Source organism: Lynx rufus, unplaced genomic scaffold (assembly GCF_022079265.1).
Source record: "Lynx rufus isolate CCGP_SWC_20201006 ecotype Redwood Valley unplaced genomic scaffold, mLynRuf1.p SCAF_10, whole genome shotgun sequence".
Taxonomy (NCBI): domain Eukaryota; kingdom Metazoa; phylum Chordata; class Mammalia; order Carnivora; family Felidae; genus Lynx; species Lynx rufus.
The window spans coordinates 10,756,257-10,774,312 of record NW_025814824.1 but is presented as its reverse complement, the minus strand read 5'-3'; the positions used below and the strand labels follow the sequence as shown (position 1 = coordinate 10,774,312).

The window sequence follows — 18,056 nt, the reverse complement described above, 5'->3', positions numbered from 1 at the left end:
AATCTTATACTTTTAAGGATAGTTTCCTTTTATTTGACAGCTCGCAAACAATGGTTCTCAAACTTTGGTATGGAACAGAATCGCCTGGAGAACTTGGCAGACTTATAGAGGTCTACGCTTCATCCTACTTCCGTAAGTTTGGGACTCTGTGTTTGTTCTTAGCTCTCTACGTAATTCTGACACTCCCAAAGCATGAGAACTTCTGTCTTAAAAGACACAGATTGGGGCGCCTGGGTGGCTCAGTTGGTTAGGAGTCCGACTTCGGCTCAGGTCATGATCTCTCGGTCTGTGAGTTCGGGCACCGCGTCGGGGTCTGTGCTGACAGCTCAGAGTCTGGAGCCTGCTTCGGATTCTGGGTCTCCCTCTCTCTCACTGCCTCTTCCCTGCTCATGCTCTGTCTCTCTTTGTCTCTCAATAATAAATAAACGTTCAAAAAAAACAAAAAAGACACAGATTGCTCGGGGATGGGCTGTAGGTTTGGGGACATGGCAGTCAGGTCACCTGAATCTAACATCCATATTCTATGTCTTAGCACCACGTAGTGATGCCGTTATGAGAATCGCAGAGATCGCACAAATTGTGGCATGACACAACCTCTTGTCTGTGGCCGTGCCCAGTCAGATGTGTGTAAGGACCAGGGGACACTGAGTCAGGCAAGTCTCTCCTAAGAACCACCACGCAGACTGCTTTTCCCTCTTCTGAAAATGTCCCAGTGCTTGTCATAGTACCTAAATTGTTATGGTGATACGGGGGGGGGGGGGCGGGGGTGGAATGCGTGGAGTGAAATCAACTGGGAGGATATTGGAGATCAACGAAATGGGAAAAAAAAAGCTTTTCAAAAATTCGTATAAGCTTTGGTCTGATGCTGGCGCTTGTCAGGGGCCAACAAAATTTCTAAATGTTCTATAAACCTGTCCGCTTTCAGTTCTTCCCCAAATGGATGAAGATATTTATGGAGACCAGAGTTACTTAAAGCGAAATACTCTGCTTTGCAAACCTATTTCTTAAAGGGTGAATACAAGCAATGAGAAAAATGTTAAGATTTTTTTTTTAAGTTTCTTTATTTTGAGAGAGAGACAGAGAGAGCGAGTGGGGGAGGGTCAGAGAGAGAGGGAGAGAGAGAATCTCAAGCAGTCTCCATGCTGTCAGTGCAGAGCCCTTTGCGGGGCTCCAACTCCCCAACCATGAGATCATGACCTGAGCTGAAACCAAGCATCTGATGCTTCACTGACTGAGCCACCCAGGCGTCCCAACGCTAAGATCTTAGTAGACAAGCGGGACAAGATATAAATAGATACACACATGCCCACACACACGTAGTAAAATAGCACACACAACCATGTAGTAAAATAACAGAGAAAAATACCCAACTCCTCTAACTAATAAGCACGCAAATAAAACATTTTAAAATGTATTTCTAGGCTAGTAAACTTGGAAAAACTAAAAATAAATGCTAGTATAAATGAAGGTAAAATGAAAGTCTTTAAATTTTTTTTCTTTTTTAATATTTATTTATTTTGAGAGAGAGAGAGAGAGAGAGAGGGAACACAAGCCAGGGGAGGGGCAGAGAGAGAGGGAGATACAGATTTTAAAGCAGGCTCCAGGCTCTGAGCTGTCAGCACAGAGCCCAATGCAGGGCTCAAACCCACAAACCACGAGATCACGACCTGAGCCAAAGTCAGACATTTAACCCCCCAGGTGCCCCCAAAACGAAAGTCTTTGAAACATTGCTTGTAAACTGGTACAAACTAACCAAAGTCAAAATCGTGTTTGTAATTTTTTGGTTTTTTTTATCTTTAACCTTTCATTTTGAAAAGATTTCCGATGTACAGAGCAGGAATCTATGCATAATCTTCTTCTTGACTGACCAACTGTTTTATTTTCATTATTATTTATAACCTTATTTTAATGTTATTAATACCATCGTTGTCATCGTGCTCGTTGACGAGCGTCTGAGAATTAGTTGCAGACATCATACCGTTCTGCTCTACCCTAAAAACTTGAGTGTGTATCCCCTAAGAATTACGACACGCTCTTATGCAACCACGGTGTAAGTATCAAATTTAGAAAATGTAACTTTGATTACAATGGTGTTATCAAATATTACAGGAGCCATGGCAGACTTCGCCAATGGCTCCTGTAATATTCTTCATAGAATTTACTTTTTCTTGCTCTAATAAATTCCACTTCTGGGAATCTGTTATGAGAAATAATAGTAACCATGTAAAAGATTACTCACTCCTGCCTCCAGGTATTTTTTCCCAGCCTCCCTTGCAGCTGAGGGGAAGAACCAGACTCCTGTCTAGACCATGGGTTCTAAAGGCAGGTTTCCTGGACAACTTCTGGGAAAGATAGAGCCTCACGCAGAGAGAGCACTGTGCTCGGAGTCATGGGAGCTACCTTGTGATCACGAGGTCCTAAGGGGATTGGGTGCTTGGTGGCGTTGTGGAGTTGCTGTCCTAGGCTCAGACCACCTGCCTCTGGTTCACTTGGGCAATACACTTAGAGATTAAGCTACTTTTTATTTGGACCTTTAGTGACTTGTTGCTATAGATATTTCAGATCATGGTCAGAGCAGGAATCATGACATCACTTACTAGAAGAGTTTTACATTATTTACTCTATAACAGTTCTGGAAAGAGGTACCACTATTAGCCACATTTTCCATGTGACGAGTGCCGACCGCAGCTGGCGTAGAAGCCTACCGCTGCATCCATTCGAGCATGGATCAGAGTCCAACTTCCCCTCTGGAGACACAGCAGACACAAGGTGGAAAGTACAACACTTCAGTAGGTGCCTGGAAAATTGTCCAGGCAGAACAAGCCAAGGGATAGGTAGTGGATCTTTTCTTCAGGGAGATGAGAGTAGTTTGACAGGGAAATGGGTGCACGGAGGGGCCTGAGGGAAGTCAAGGAGAGAGCTGAGGTCAGGAATGAGGCGGTGACCATTCCTGCGGGAAGCGTTCCAATGAGAGGCAGAAGGAACCAGACCAGAGGACCAGTCTTGGCTTTCTGTCCCCCATAAATCCTCCCTCTCTCTATGCCATACGACTTTGAGAAAATTGCCTAAATCCTTTTGTGAAGAACTGTGTATTTCTTCATCAGGGTCCAGTGTGTGGACTCGGGTTGAGGAAGGTGGCGTTGGCAATGTCAGATCTAGTGGGCATTATCCTCATCACGCTGTGCCCATACTCTGCGGGACCGCCCTCATGGTGGGTCTCCAGGTAGCAAGAGGCATCCCCCAAGAGGCAATGACCTAGATACAGAAACAGCCACCACTTTGTTAGGATCAAGTCTGCATTCTTCGACAGGATCATTGTATTCAGGCCCTGCCCACCTTCACGGCTTCTTTTCTCACCACTTCACTCCGAACCCCTCGCTCCCAGTGTGTGTGTGTGTGTGTGTGTGTGTGTGTGTTCAATTTTTAATGTTTATATATTTTTGAGAGAGAGAGAGAGAGACAGAGTGTGAACGGGGGAGGGGCAGAGAAAGAAGGAGACATAGAATCCGAAGCAGGCTCCAGGCTCTGAGCTGTCAGCACAGAGCTTGATGTGGGGCTCAAACTCATGAACCGTGAGATCATGACCTGAGCCGAAGTCAGATGTTTAACCGACTGAGCCATCCAGGCGCCCCACCACTGTCTTCTTTTTTTAAGTAGGCTCCAACCCCGTGTGGTGCCCCAGGCGGGGTGGGGTGGGGGTGGGGGTTGGGAGGGGCTCATACTCAGGACCCTGAGATCAAGACCTGATCTGAGATCAAAAGTCAGATGCTTAACCGACCGAGCCACCCAGGCACCCCTCCCATTGTACTTTTAATTCCTGGGATGGACTGCGGAATCTCTGGGCTCCCTGTTTTGTGCACAGTGCTCCCTGTGCCTGGGATATCCTGAACGCGTTTCTCTGCCTGGCAAATGCTTCCTTGTTGGTTAAGACCCAGTTCCCATGTCACTGGGTCGGTAAAGTCATTGTTCCTCAGTGTCAGTCTCTCTGCCAACACCCTCTTCACGATAATAAATCACTTCCTCTCTGTGTTTCCTCACTTGCAAGAGTTTTGTGCAGCAAAACCATCCTGCATTGTCACCCGGAACTCAAGCTTCTAATTTTCCTTTGTAACGCATCTCGTTCCTAGTCCATGAGTTCTGCGAAGTCAGGGAGCAAATATTGTTCATTGTTTTGCCCCTAGTATCCCTTAGTTCAGAGCCTGACATATGGTTACCATCTGGTAAATGTTTGGCGACTGAATAAAAGGCACATAAATGATAGTGAGAGAATTAATTAATTCATGAATTAATCCAAGGTCCTTCTAGTTAAAAAACTGCTATGGTATGAAATATTCCTATTGAAAATGAAATAGCATTGTACACTGGAATATGATCTAAATCCTAAATTAAATTTTTTTAAATGTTATTTATTTTTGAGAGAGAGAGACAGAATGTGCGCGGGGGAGGGACAGAGAGAGGGAGACACAGAATCTGAAGCAGGTTCCAGGCTCTGAGTTGTCAGCACAGAGCCAGATGCAGGGCCTGAACACACGAACTGTGAGATCATGACCCAAGCTGAAATCAGATGTTCAACCGACTGAGCCACCCAAGCGCCCCTCACCATGATCATTATTAAGGGAAAAGTTTCTTATTCTTTATTCTTTTCACATTTACGGATTTCTTGTGACAATATAAGGAATGAAGTAGAGAAAATTAGGAACTCCAATTCTAGTGTCTGAGCTACGGCTGGCTTTAAATGCCAGCACACACATCTTTCTCTATCTGTCTTCAATCATAAGACAACAAGACAAATATCTGCTTGCTAGTAGTAATCTGTATGCTGTTCATTTCTCAACCCAAGAAATAAACACAAAACAGACTGGAAAATGTTCATACAAAGGCACAGCTTAAACACTCAAGAGAATAAAAGAGACGCTTACTCCCTTCTGAAAGACACATGAAACTCCAATTCAAGTTCACTTTAACAAATATTTATTGAACGGATGCTCTGTGTCCAATACTGGGTCTGCTCTTCATTCCTTTATTCGAGTACTTGTTGAACACTTACTATGTGTCAGGCATTATTCCAGGAAACAGAGGTTGAGCAGGGAATACAACAAAAATCTCAGCACTTACAGAATTATATGCTAGAAGCATGAGAGATAATATACACAAATAAATAAATTAGGGGTGCCTGGGGGGCTCAGTTGGTTGAGCATCGGACTCTTGATTTCAGCTCAGGTTATGATCTCACACTTTGTGAGATCCAGCGCTGTGTGGGGCTCTGCACTGACAGCACAGAGCCTGCTTGGGATTCTCTCTCTCTCTCTCTCTCTCTCTCTCTCTCTCTCTCCCAGCGCTGTGTGGGGCTCTACACTGACAGCACAGAGCCTGCTTGGGATTCCCTCTCTCTCTCTCTCTCTCTCTCTCTCTGTACCCCCACCCTGCCCCACTCACTCTCTCTCTTTCAAAATAAATAAATACACATAAGTAAATAAGTTATGTCAGACAGTGATAAGCACTATAGAGAAAAAGTTGGAAACAGGAAGTATCTGACTAGGAAAGGGGGCGTTTTAGTAGTTAAATATAGGTAGTCACGGAAGGTGACATTTAAACAAAATCTGATGGAGGTCTTCAATGGTTTGGGGAACAAAGAGTGAGATGTGCAAATGATCACACTTTTGTTGGGAGTCCTGTGGCCCTCGCATTCCACGAGGTTGCGTTTTTTGGTGATGACCTACATTTTTTTTGCTCGTTCAAGGTGCCATCAGAGTGAAAGACATACTCCTTTGGGTAGAGGTGGAAGATGTAAATTTCATTCAAACTTTGAAGGATCAGAAGAGACTGGCTGTGACTTCAGGTGAGATGGCAGGGAGAATGACATCAGCACAGGAGCCTCGGGTCAAGGAGGTCTTCCTTACTTTGACAGAGAGGTAAGGTTTACAGTTGGTTCCAGGAGGGCCTAGAAACCAGTTGGAGAGCTCCCACTTGGTTGTAGGGCTGTGGGAAGTCACCAGAGTTAACTGAGCAGGGAAGAACATGATGAAAGCCGTATCTTTGGAAAATTAATACAGCGCATGGTCAGGGTCAATTGGAATAAAAACAAGCTCGAGGCAGGCTGGCCATGAAACCCTTCTCGTTGCTGTTACCCAGGCATTAATTGAGGAGGGCGGGGCTAGGACCATGACGTCACATAGGAGTGAGGTTTATGAAGAATAACTAACAGGACTTGGTGGGTGATTAGATCCTAAAGATAAAGAAGAGAAAGAAAGGAGAGCTGACACATTGACAGAGTCCAGAGAGAGGCGAGGAGATGGTGTCATCCTAAGACTGAGGGCTCCGTCAGCCAAACAGTGGGGACGGGGTCTGGGTCACACAGCTAGTGAAAAGCTGGAGCCAGAAGGCAGATTTCCTGCTTTTCCCACACAAGACGACTCCAAAGCTCGAAAACTGGCGTATGGGGAAATAGGGCCACTCAAATGAGTGATTTGTGAGGGCTGACAATAAAAACGAGTGATTATGGAGGGATAGCCAGCTTACAATCGGGTGGAGGAGACGGAGAATTTTCATTTTATATTTGTGGAGTTTGAAGATATCCAAGGGGAGGTATCCGGGAGATATGCATTATTTTAGGACTGGAAACGACTTTATCCCTTACTAGCTTGTGATCTTGGGCAAGTCGCTTAACCTCGCTGAGCCTCAGTTTTCCCAGGTGCAAAGTGGGGATAATGTTATTATTTAATGGCTATAATTAATTAATACTTGCAAAGGGCTTGGAACAGGTCCTGGTACAAGGAAAGGGCTATTTGTTAAATAAAATAGGCACGATGCAATGTAAAAAAGAAAAAGAGGTTGGCTTCCTGGAGAGGTAACAAGATGTAGGGAAAATTAGAGGACAATTTATGGTATCAGGTCTGTCGTAGAAGTCAAGGGAGGAATTTTACGAAGGTGAGAAACAAAATCAAATGACACAGAGATGCGGAGACAAAGGCGAGCCACGAGAGGTCAGAGGTGTGGAAAGCATCCGAATTCCAGTGGGTTGAGCATCTGACTCTTGATTTGAGCTCAGGTCATGATATCACAATTTGTGAGTTCGAGCCCCACATTAGGGTTTGCAAGTGACCTGTGAATGTATCCAACAGCAGACACATTTTTAAAACAGGCATTTCAGTAAATTAGTGGGTAACATTCACGGTGAATTGTTAAAATGCTGTTCAGGAAATTTGGAGTCATTTCTAGCCATCAGAGGATGGACAGCGTGGGCCACAACACCTGCCTCACCTTTATAATTAGGTACCACATACTCAGCTGAACGCGGCATGTCTTGGTGTGAGATGGGAGGTTTTATGATTTTAAAGTTTCCTTGACTGCAAATTCTGAAATGTGAGAGACTCTCATCACATTTTATTTGTGTTTGTACGGAAATTGGCACATTTTTGCTCTGTATGAAAGTGTACATATGCCACAAACATTTAGAAACTCATAGTAGCCCCCATGAAAGGCTGACTTGGAACAGAGCAGACTCACGACTCCACTGTAAACATTTGTCTACAAATCATCCATTTGTCCCCAGTATGAGAAGTAGTCACAGAATTGTTCTCCTGGCTTTTTTTTTTTTTTTTTTTGATCTAAATGTCGGCGTATAAATCCCAGTGCAGCAAATGAACTTAGATTTCTGAAAGTCAGAAACTCCACATTACAAAAAAGCATTCTTTTATTTGGATCTTTTTTCATAGTCTATATAATGCTGGACTTAAGAACTTTGTCTTAGGTGCTTAAAGGCATTGATATTTGCAGGGAAAAGTCACCTAACCAGCTCTGAAGAATTATTAAAGTAACAGAGTCAGCCAAAACCAGAGAAAGGAAGGCCATCAGGAAGAGACTGAATTCAGTCCTCCGGTGTTTACTATTAGGTTGCAAACTACAAACCAGCAGCGTCCCACAGGAATAGAATATTGTGACCCTCACATGTGAGCTGTGTATATAATTTAAATTTCCTTTAATGCAAGCCACATTTTAAAAAAGGAAAAAAAGGGGCACCTGAGTGGTTCAGTCAGTTAAGCGTCCGACTTTGGCTCAGGTCATGATCTCACTGCTCCTGAGTTGATGGGCCCAGTGATGGGCCCTGTGCCGACAGCTAAGAGCCTGAAGCCTCCTTGGAATTTTGTGTCTCCCTTTCTCTCTGCCCTCCCCTGCTCATGCTCTCTCTCTCTCAAAAATAAATAAACATTAAAAAAAAATAAAGAACAAATGGGAAATTAATTTTAATATTTTCTTTACCTAATATATCAAACTATCATTTTAACATGTAACTAACATACAAAATCATTAACAAGATATTTTGCATTATTTTTTCTACAAGATCTTCAAAATCCGCTGTGCATTTTACACACTCAAGACATCTCCATTCAGACTAACCATCAGTTCCAAAGGTCAACAGCCACACCGGACAGTAGCCTAGCTTTGAACCAAAAAAAAACCTTGCTTTGGTATTTTTTAAAGGACATTATTCAGAGAGCGCTCTATTAGAGCAAAACCGAGAGCAAATCAGTAACTTGAAATAAACGCGTACTTTCCCACTGTAGCGAGCATTGGGACTTTTCTGATATTTCTTGAGTTGGGGCTGAGCCTCTCAGCAAACCTCTCAGTGTGAAACTGAAATAAACAGGCCTGCCGTGTGTTGCCGCGTATCCTTGACTCAGCAAAGACGCCTGTGGCGTTTTCCCAGAAAAACAAAAACAAAAACCTTTTATCCTAATGTAAAAAAAAGAAAGAAAAGAAAAAACTTGAAGGGGATGTTGGGGGGTAACTTACAATGTTTACTCCTTGGAGGCATTCATTCTATTTACAGCAGGTGCCCCAGGAAGGATGCGGGACACATCTTTTGCAAAAGTTGATCTGTATCCTGGGTTGTGTGTCTGCCAGCCTGCCTTCCCCCAGGCTTGGCGTGGACCCCGGACACGGCCCGGCGCGGAGAATCCCAGGGCTGGTTTCCCGGCCTCGCGTGGGTCCCGTGGGGCGGGCGGACAGCGCGGTCCCCCTCCTGCCCTCGAGCGCTGGCAGCTTCGCGGCTCCGGGCGGACAGACTTTCCCGCCTCGCTCAGCGGTCGCCCGGCCCCCCGCCCGCGTGCCCTCCTGCCCGAGGTCAGGGCCCCCCCCGCCCGCCGGAGCGCGCCGTCGGTCGGAGCATCCGGAGGGCAGTTCCGCGGCGAGTCCACACCCTCTCGCCCGCCGCTCCCTGCGCGCCGGGCCGGGCGCCGGGTGGCTGGGCTCGCCGCCGCCGCCGCCGCTCGAGGCTGGGCCCTCCCCCGCGGTGACTGCAGCGCCGAAGGTGGAAATGCGGAAGTCTGCAGCCCGGACGGACAGATGAGGCTCGCGTCCCGCTCGGCGTGCGCTGCAGCGGCTCCGCGGCGCGTCGGGCCCCCGCCGTCCGCGCCCCGCGCCCCCAGAGGCCGACGAGGCGCGCGCCAGCCATGGCCACGCTGCCGGGCGCAGAGCGGCGCGCGTTCGCGCTCAAGATCAACAGGTAAGGCGCGCCCCGCGGCGCGGTGGACTCGCGGCCGCACCGCCCCAGCCGGCCGAGCGCCGCGGGCGGCGCGGCGGGGTGCACCTGAGACCGCCCCCCCCCACGCCGAGCGCCCCCCGAGGCCGCCGCGGTGGGGCAGCCGAGCGCGCGACAGCCCGCTCCTTCCCGACAATCCTGGGCCACCAGCGTCCCTTCCCCGAGCGAGCTCTCGGGCCACCTCCCCAACCCCGCCTCGCCCGCGCTGCCCTCGGGGCCTCTGACAGGTGGCCGCGCGCGGGGGCGCGGGGGGGGGGCGGTGAAGGGCGCGGGGTTAGCCCTTCGGGGGGCTCGCCGCCCACTCCCTCGTCAACTGCGCCTTCCTTTGAGCCTGCGGTGAGACGGGGCTAGAGGAGAAGCGGTTGAAAGGAGAGTTTTGCCTCTGGGGGCAGCTGCTTTGGGGCTTTGGTTGTTCTGAGCAGGGCGCTTTGCCCTGTGCTTTTACTTCTCCCTAAGAAGTTTGGCTCCTGTGGACATCGCTATTTTTATTCCCTGGTCCGAAGGAGCCTTGAAGTGGAAAAAGTGATTTTTTAAATTCTCCGTTTAAATAAACAGAGAGGAATGGCCTGTGGCTGATATTTTTACATTTACAGCGCTCGGGCAAAGAACTAAGGACAAGGAATCCAACTCACCGTACAATTCCTGGCCAAAATGGCACAAACTACATGCGAGCACATTTACTGCTCAAAGTTCTCACCGGAGGTGCCCTAACTGCAGTTTTTCCTCCCCGGAAAACTGCTGACAAGTAGTTGGGGCCATGTTCGTCTTGCCCTGAGAAATCTAGACCGTCTGGTTCAAAGATAAGGCGAAACTGGTCCTGAAGGGTCAGCTCATTATTCCCCTGCCCTCCCTGCCGCTGGGACTGGTTATTCTTCTCTCGGCCGAGCCGGTGAAAGGGTGGTTCCACAGGACATTTTTTTGTGCCCATAGTGTGTCAAGAGGTGGAACAGCAAGGAATGAGAAGTACGGAATAATCTGGCGGTAAGGACTTCTAGAGGGTCACCGGGCTTCCTTGCGATTTTGTTTCTGCCTGCTGGAGGGCTGAGGGCAAGTCCTTTCTCTTACCTTAGTATTTCTTCACCTTTAAAGAATATGTGCTGTAGATTAATGTTGGAGGCCAAAAGGTACTAGTTGAAAGGCGTGAAGTAGATCAGGGATCTCCCCGTGGGATTTTTTTTTTTTGGATTAGGTTTCATGACTGTTGCAAGCCAGAAAGAGCAATTGATTCATTTGGAGAATTTGGGAATCCGGCTGAAGTTAGCAATGAAGGTACCGCTTAGCCACGATGGTCCCTCCCTCCCTGTGAATGTTAGGTCAGGAAAATTGTGACTGGGACAGAAAGATGTTCGAAACTGTGGGGTGTGGAGGAGTTAATTCCGGGGGGAGGGGGGGCAGCGGCAGGACCTGCTCTCATCCTAAAAGCGCTCTTGAAAGCAGCAGCGGGGTTGGTGTGGCCCGGCTGGAATCACACGTGCTTGCACATCGGCTCGCTGCTATAAACTGTGTGACAGTGGGCATGTCGTTTAACCTCCCTAAGCTTTGGTTTCTTTCTGTGTCAAGGGGGATAATCATGATACCTACTTTTTACAACCATTGGGAAGACTGAGTGAAACAATGGGGGCAGAGTGCTCGTAGGGCCTGGCTGAGGGCGTATGTTACCCAGTGGCTGTCCTCATCGTCATTGCCATCAGCTCCCATCTTTGTCACCATTGTCTCCGTTGTCACCTTTGAGAGACTAAGGAAGAAGGGGCAGGAAAGAGAGCTGGAGTTGGAGAACTTCCCTCGCAGGGCCCACTTTGGGCTGGGTGTGACCATGACAGTGGCAGGCTAAAGCCGCTTGGGGCAGATGGCCTCGCCCGTATGTCTTCTGTCCCTGTGCTGAGATCACCAGACATGCTCAGTGGAACAGAATGTGCGATGCACTCTGAACAAGAAGTGCCTCACTCAAGTTAAAGTAGAAAAGGTTCCCTAATCCTCGGGTAAGAATAAGGATTGGATATTCCTATTCAGGAGGGTTGCTTTCTCTTCTGAGGCATTTGTGTATTGGGCAGAAGAGTTATAGTTACTGCTCAAAGGAGTTCATTAATAAGGACATATGTGGTATTAATATCATATTAAAACATATTAAAACTCACCTTTAGTTGATCGCTTACTGTGTCGCAGAAACTGTGATATGCTTGAGGGATTATATCATTAAATCCTCACAGAAATCTTAGGAGACTCACATGAAATCTCATATGAAAGGAAAATGAAGCCTGGAGATGTAGTTTGCACAAGGCCATACACTTTCAAGGCCAAGAACAGAGCTGGGATTATAAACTATTCTAAAGATTGTACTCTTTTTTTTTTAATTTTTTTTTAATGTTGTATTTTATTTCTGAGAGACAGAGACAGCACGAGTGGGAGAGGAGCAGAGAGAGAGGGAGACACGGAATCCGAAGCAGGCTCCAGGCTCCGAGCTGTCAGCACAGAGCCCTACGTGGGGCTCGAACCCACAAACTGTGAGGTCATGACCTGAGCCAAAGTTAGACGCCTAACCGACTGAGCCACCCAGGTATCCCAAGACTGTACTCTTAATTGGGCGTGTACCATTTTGATGCCTGAGTCTTAATAATTTCCTTTAAAAGCAAGCAAGGAATTACCTGCTTTTTAAAAAAAATGGCATTTCAGTAGTAGCATTGGCGACCTTTTCTGTATTCTGATTAGTGTTTAAACCACTCAGGTGACATTTTGCAATTTTGAAGTTGGAAAAGAAAATGTTTTCCCTTGTGTGCCTACCCACTATTTTTTTAAAATAGATCAACTTGGAGGTGCCTGGGTGGCCCAGTCAGTTTTGTGTCCAGCTTTTGATTTCACCTCAGGTCATGATCTCACGGCCCATGGGATTGAACCCTGAATCAAGCTCTGTGCCGACAGCGTGGAGCTTGCTTTTGATTCTCTCTCTCTCTCTCTCTCTCTCTCTCTCTCTCTTTCTCTCTTTCTTTCTGCCCCTCCCCCCCTCTGTCTCTCTCTCAAAAAAAGATAAACTTAAAAAGATTAAAAAATAAAATAGATCAACTTACAAAAGTAAGATGCTGTTGAAATACGGCCATCAGTATATGAAGCATGGGTTCCTATTTTTTCCCCTTTCTACTCCTAAAGATACAAACTATCCCTTGAAAATGTTTGTGGGGTAATTGGAAATATTCAAATCTGATATATTAAAATTTGTAAGGAGCTCAGTTCTACCCACACTGACCTCGAGAAGGAGTGAGCAGGCCAACCGACGGTAGGAGAAGAATGTTCTCCACCCTTCCCAAATTCTGTGGCTTCTCGCAAGCACCGTCGCCCAGTTTAGCAGCAGGGCTAAAGCGAAACAGGAACCTGGGAATGCCCACCACTGCCCACCCCTCACGATTGCCCTGCCTCTTCCGTACTCTGATGAAGCCTAAATTCCCATATGTTGGAAATCCACATGCTGGAGGAGTCCTATCCTATAGGGCTCTTTGTTTTGTTCTGAGCTCAAAGTATAATTGTGTGATGTCATCGTATGACTTGTTACGGTTAAACGTTTCTCTAGAGCGCACCTCTCAGGGAGATGTGGGGGGAAAGACCCCCCCACTGAATTTTGCTTTTTTCTTTTTCTTTTTTTTAAATGTTTCTTTATTTTTGAGAGACACAGGGTGTGAGTGGGGGAGGGGCAGAGAGAGAGGGAGACACAGAATCTGAAGCAGGCTCCATCCAGGCTCTGAGCTGTCAGCACAGAGCCTGATGCGGGGCTTGAACCCACAAGTCGCGAGATCATGACCCGAGCCGAAGTCAGACGCTCAACCGGCTGAGTCACCCAGGCGCCCCGGCCACTGAATTTTTCTGAGCTGGAGAAAGTAAAATTTAATTTCATGCAAGTGTCCTGTACTCGGCTTCATTGCAGTGTAACCGTCACTGACTTCCTGTGCACAGAGGAAGACTACGGTAGTTAAGAAATTCACGATCATGTTTGGGATTTTGGTACCTGCTTCTTTCTTTCTTTATTTTTTAAAATTTTTAGCATTTATTTATTTTTGAGACAGAGAGAGACAGAGCATGAACGGGGGAGGAGCAGAGAGAGAGGGAGACACAGAATCGGAAGCAGGCTCCAGGCTCTGAGCCATCAGCCCAGAGCCCGACGCGGGGCTCGAACTCACGGGCCGCGAGATCGTGACCTGAGCTGAAGTCGGACGCTTAACCGACTGAGCCACCCAGGCGCCCCCTGGACACTGCTTCCTTAAATGTCATAATACAATCCTTGTATTATCAATTACCTTTCTTTTCTTGCTGGCATTTAGTGCTTTCCTAGATTAGAAAAATTAGTACTAATCGTTTGAAATTTCATTAAGTAAAATCTTGGTTTCTTTCAAACAACAGATAGAGAGTTTGGTCACATGTAAAACAAAATAAGGACTTTGGATATATAAGAGAGCGAAAAGGCACAAGGCAGAAAAAAACATAAATGATCTTGACATTCAGGTTTGAAAGGAATAAATAATAGAAAATGGCTGTTGTATGGCAGCTACGGGTCTAAATCTTTGCATGTGTAACTCATTCACCCCTGAAAAGTGAAACAGTTATTATCTCCATGTGTAACATGGAGACTGAGCACAGAGAGGTCATAAAAATTGTCCAAAGTTTCAAATCGCTAATGAAGGGCAGGGCTGGAATTCAAATGCAGGTAGCCTTGTTCTAGAATCCTCTAAGTAACATTTATTGACTGCTTCCTATGTGGCAAGCATCGTGCTAAGTACTTCATATATCTTCATCGCATTGTTGTAGAAAAGGAACAAAATGTTAAGCAAAACAATCATCGTGAGAATGTGATTTTGTGGAAGATAAAAACAAGGAGCTGAGAAAATAGATGGCATTCAAGAATCCCAATAATTTTGAGCCAGAACAAGGTGAAGGTGTGGAGATCTTCCTGAGACGTGTTTGCCCTTTTGTCTATGGAGATGACGCGCGTGTAGAAATATATGAATAAACGTGCATCTGGAGTGAAACAGTGCCGTTCTTTAGCAGTGACGACAGAGGGGGCATGTCCGTGCTTTCCAGAATCGCTTCATTTTTCGGACATGTTCTAGACCAATGACCTATCGACGAGGCTTCAGGCAATCCAACTCAGGATTTTGGTCTTTCACGTTCAGAATCATTTTTTTTTTTTTTCCAGATTCTTGGGAAAGTTCCACTTTGACCTCAGGCATCAGGTGCAATTGAAAGAACCTTCTGCCAGGGTGAACTTTTCTTCATTTGGAGTTCTTTGAGCTCTGACAGTTCCCATGGATGAGTGGAGCTAGTATTTACTTCTACGTGGAAAATAGATGTATAGTTGCATCCTGCGGTTACCTGTGGAAAGAGAATATTATTACATCGTGTGGTTCCCTGGGGAGAAGGGGAGAGCTCAAGGGATCAGGTTTCCCATCTCACCTCCCCAGCCGGACACACTAGTGATGGAATGGGGTGATGTTACAAACACCCCATCCTTCTATACTTAAAAAGAAAACATTATTTATTTATTTTGAGAGAGGCACAGGGTGAGTGGGAGCAGGGCAGAGAGAGAGGGACAGAGAGAGAATCCCAAGCAGGCTCCGCGCTGCCGGGACAGAGCTCGAACTCGGCAAACTGGGAGATTGTGACCTGAGCTGAAACCAAGAGTCGGATGCTTAACCTACTGAGCCCCCAAGGCGCCCCATCTTTTCACCCTCTTTAACGAGGACCTTGCCAGGGCAGGGGTGTGACAGTCAGACTGCTTGCTGAACAAGGCTAAGACACAGGAGTGCTTAGCATTTTTCAATGGCAGATGATCAAGTGGTTATTCATGGTTTGCTCAATAATAAACGGCCAAGAAAACGTACTATCCCTGTACCCACAAGTGTCTAGTCTAATTTATCAGTCGCAAAGTTTCTCTAGGGTGGAGGAAAATGCGAGAGTTTATACGGTTGTAGTAAGCGTCTTCCCTCTGCTACTTGAGCTTGCCCTGTAGTGGCACTGTTGGCTTATGGACAACTTGGGGACACACACAGAATAAAAACAGGCTCATATCGGGGTGCCTGGGTGGCTCAGTCTGTCAAGTGTCTGACTTCAGCTCAGGTCATCATCTCACAGTTCGTGGGTTCAAGCCCCACGTCGGGCTCTGTGCTGACAGCTCAGAGCCTGGAAACTGCGTCGGATTCTGTGTCTCCCCCTCTCTCTGCTCCTTCCCCACTCATGCTCTGTTTCTCTCCCTCTCCTTCTCTCTCTCAAAAAATGAATAAACATTTAAAAAATTAAAAACAGTCTTGTATCTCTAAAAAAATATATATGAAGGCATCTGTATGCAGGGCTTTGGTGAGGTCAAACTATTTGGTAAAGTTGGCATAGGGTATAGGACTGTTATCCCGTGTCCCACCTCATTCACGTCAAATGCAGGCTTAGAAAAGCAGAATTGGGGGTTGCAGAGCAGAGTCTCTCCTGACCTTTGTCCTTTTCATCCGTGTTCAACGTGAGAAATAGGAAATAAATAAGCAAAAATGCCTACCGCCCGTAAATTACAGTTATTAACATTGGCATGCATATCCTTTCATTTTCACAAAAGTAAGATCTTATCGCACATGCTGCTCCGGGGTTGGTTTTTAAAATTTTAAAATATCATGAACAACCCTCTCCATGTCAGTCAGTGTCGATCTACATTATAATTTACACAACACTGTTTAAAATCGCCTCGATTTCATCCACAGTGATTTATTGAATTCATATTCTGTTGTGCCTCAAGATCATTTCCAGTTGTTGACAGAAACATACAGAGGTTGGTGGAATGTCTTATATGTACATCTCTACGTGTTAGTGCAAAACTACCTTAAAAACTTCTAGGAGTGGAATTGCTTGGTCCAAGGAAAGAAACATTTTTCAAGCTTTTGATGCTCATGGCCAGATTGTCTCCCGGAAAAGTTATACCTATTTATGCTCCCACCAGTCGCCCTAAGAGTGATCGTTTCTTCTCATCCACACCCCTGCTGGTTTCTATCATTTTTTAAAAATCTTTATTCCCAAGCTTGACCCCTTCTCTTAAATGGCTCTTCCCTCTTCCTGTTTAGCTTCTCTTCCAGATCCCTGCATGACCTCTGAAGTCATGCTTTAGGGATTAAAACAGTCATACGTTTCTCCTCTTTCCTTTGCCCAATATACAGCTAAAGGTGGTGGTAACTTCTGTCTTCTATACTTTCTGTCTTTGTTCATTGAATAGGTGGGCTACTGATAAAGGCAGAATGTTCTAACAACTCAGTTCTTTCTTATCTTTTAGACACTAGCTGCCACGCTTGCACTCGGTTTTTACTTTGACGATCTAATCGAATCTATCCATCCTTTGCTTAAACTCTAGCTCTGTTAGGAATCACAATCTCTGTCCATCATGAAACAAGGTTCCAGATGACGTAATTCTCCGTGTTTTCCTCTTCGATGCGATTATAGAGAGACTGGACTTCTTTCATACTTTTTTGAGTTCCTCTTGCTCTAGGATTGGCTTTGGGTTTACACAACCTGTTTACACAACCTCAAGAGGCTTCACGAGAGCCCTTATCATTCAAAGGATATAATTTATTGTTCTTCCCATGTGAAAGGCCAAGGATAAAAATAGCAGACAGGTTACTTAATGATATTCAGGCTAAAGACTAGATTAAGGACTGTAGAACTTCAAAGTAATCACCTTCTTTCTCCTATTTCTTAACTCTCTGGTGTGTGGTTAATGTAGTAGGTTTGCAAATTCTAGGCTCCTAAGTTTTAAGAGTATATTCATTAATTCACTCCAGGTATCGAGGGTAACTCTGTTCCGAGCACTGCACTAGACCCTGGAAATGCAAAGACAGCAAGCCATGCCCTGGCCTTGCAGGAGCAAGGACGTTAACCCAACATTGTGCACTGGAAAAGGTCGGAGCCTTCTTTGCTTCCTAGCCCTGCCTTTTGGGGCCTTGTGCCTTCAGAGTGGTCATCTTTGGCGTCATGCTACTTATTCTAAGGATAGTTGCCGTATCCAGAACATTTTAGGAGATCCTTTTAGAACTGCTCTAAGAGAATGGAGTGTATTTATTAAAAAAAAAAAAAAAAAAAAGCTCAGGGGCACCTGGGTGGCTCAGTCAGTTAAGCGTCCGACTTCAGCTCAAGTCACGATCTCGCGGTTTGTGAGTTCGAGCTCCGCGTCGGGGTCTGTGCTGACAACTCGGAGCCTGGAGCCTGCTTCCGATTCTGTCTCCCTCTCTCTCTGCCCCTCCCCTGCTCACGCTCTGTCTCTGTCTCTCAAAAATAAATACACGTTAAGAAAACAATTGGCCCAGTGGTGTGAAATCTTTTTCCCTTAAGGGAGAATCTGCTTTTTCTCTTACTTGGAAAGTTTCAAAAACATAGAAAATACAGGGAGATGATAATGTGGCAGGTTCCTGAGGGCCTGTTGGCCAGAATTAATACATGTTAACACGTGGTCACTTTTGTCTTAGATATTTCTGAGTGAAAAACAGGAACATTAAAGATAAATTTAAGT

At 46.0% G+C, this 18,056-nt stretch overlaps 2 protein-coding genes across 3 annotated transcripts in view; one reads left to right on the top strand and one right to left on the bottom strand.

Annotated features, from left to right (window-relative positions):
- LOC124528198 (putative COBW domain-containing protein 7) overlaps positions 1–9,303 on the bottom strand; it is a 79,937-nt gene extending 70,634 nt beyond the window's left edge. For both annotated transcript variants that reach the window (XM_047101675.1, XM_047101667.1), the window contains exon 1: positions 8,794–9,303. Coding sequence is in view for 1 of the 2 variants with exons in the window: in XM_047101667.1 (XP_046957623.1) it covers positions 8,794–8,815 (22 nt within the window). In the remaining variant the exon portion in view is untranslated. The remainder of the gene's footprint in view (positions 1–8,793) is intronic.
- Positions 9,304–9,401: 98 nt separating this feature from the next.
- Positions 9,402–18,056, top strand: part of DOCK8 (dedicator of cytokinesis 8) — a 232,989-nt gene continuing 224,334 nt past the window's right edge. The window contains exon 1 of the mRNA XM_047101620.1: positions 9,402–9,505. Within this exon, the coding sequence (XP_046957576.1) occupies positions 9,453–9,505 (53 nt within the window). The 5' untranslated portion in view covers positions 9,402–9,452. The remainder of the gene's footprint in view (positions 9,506–18,056) is intronic.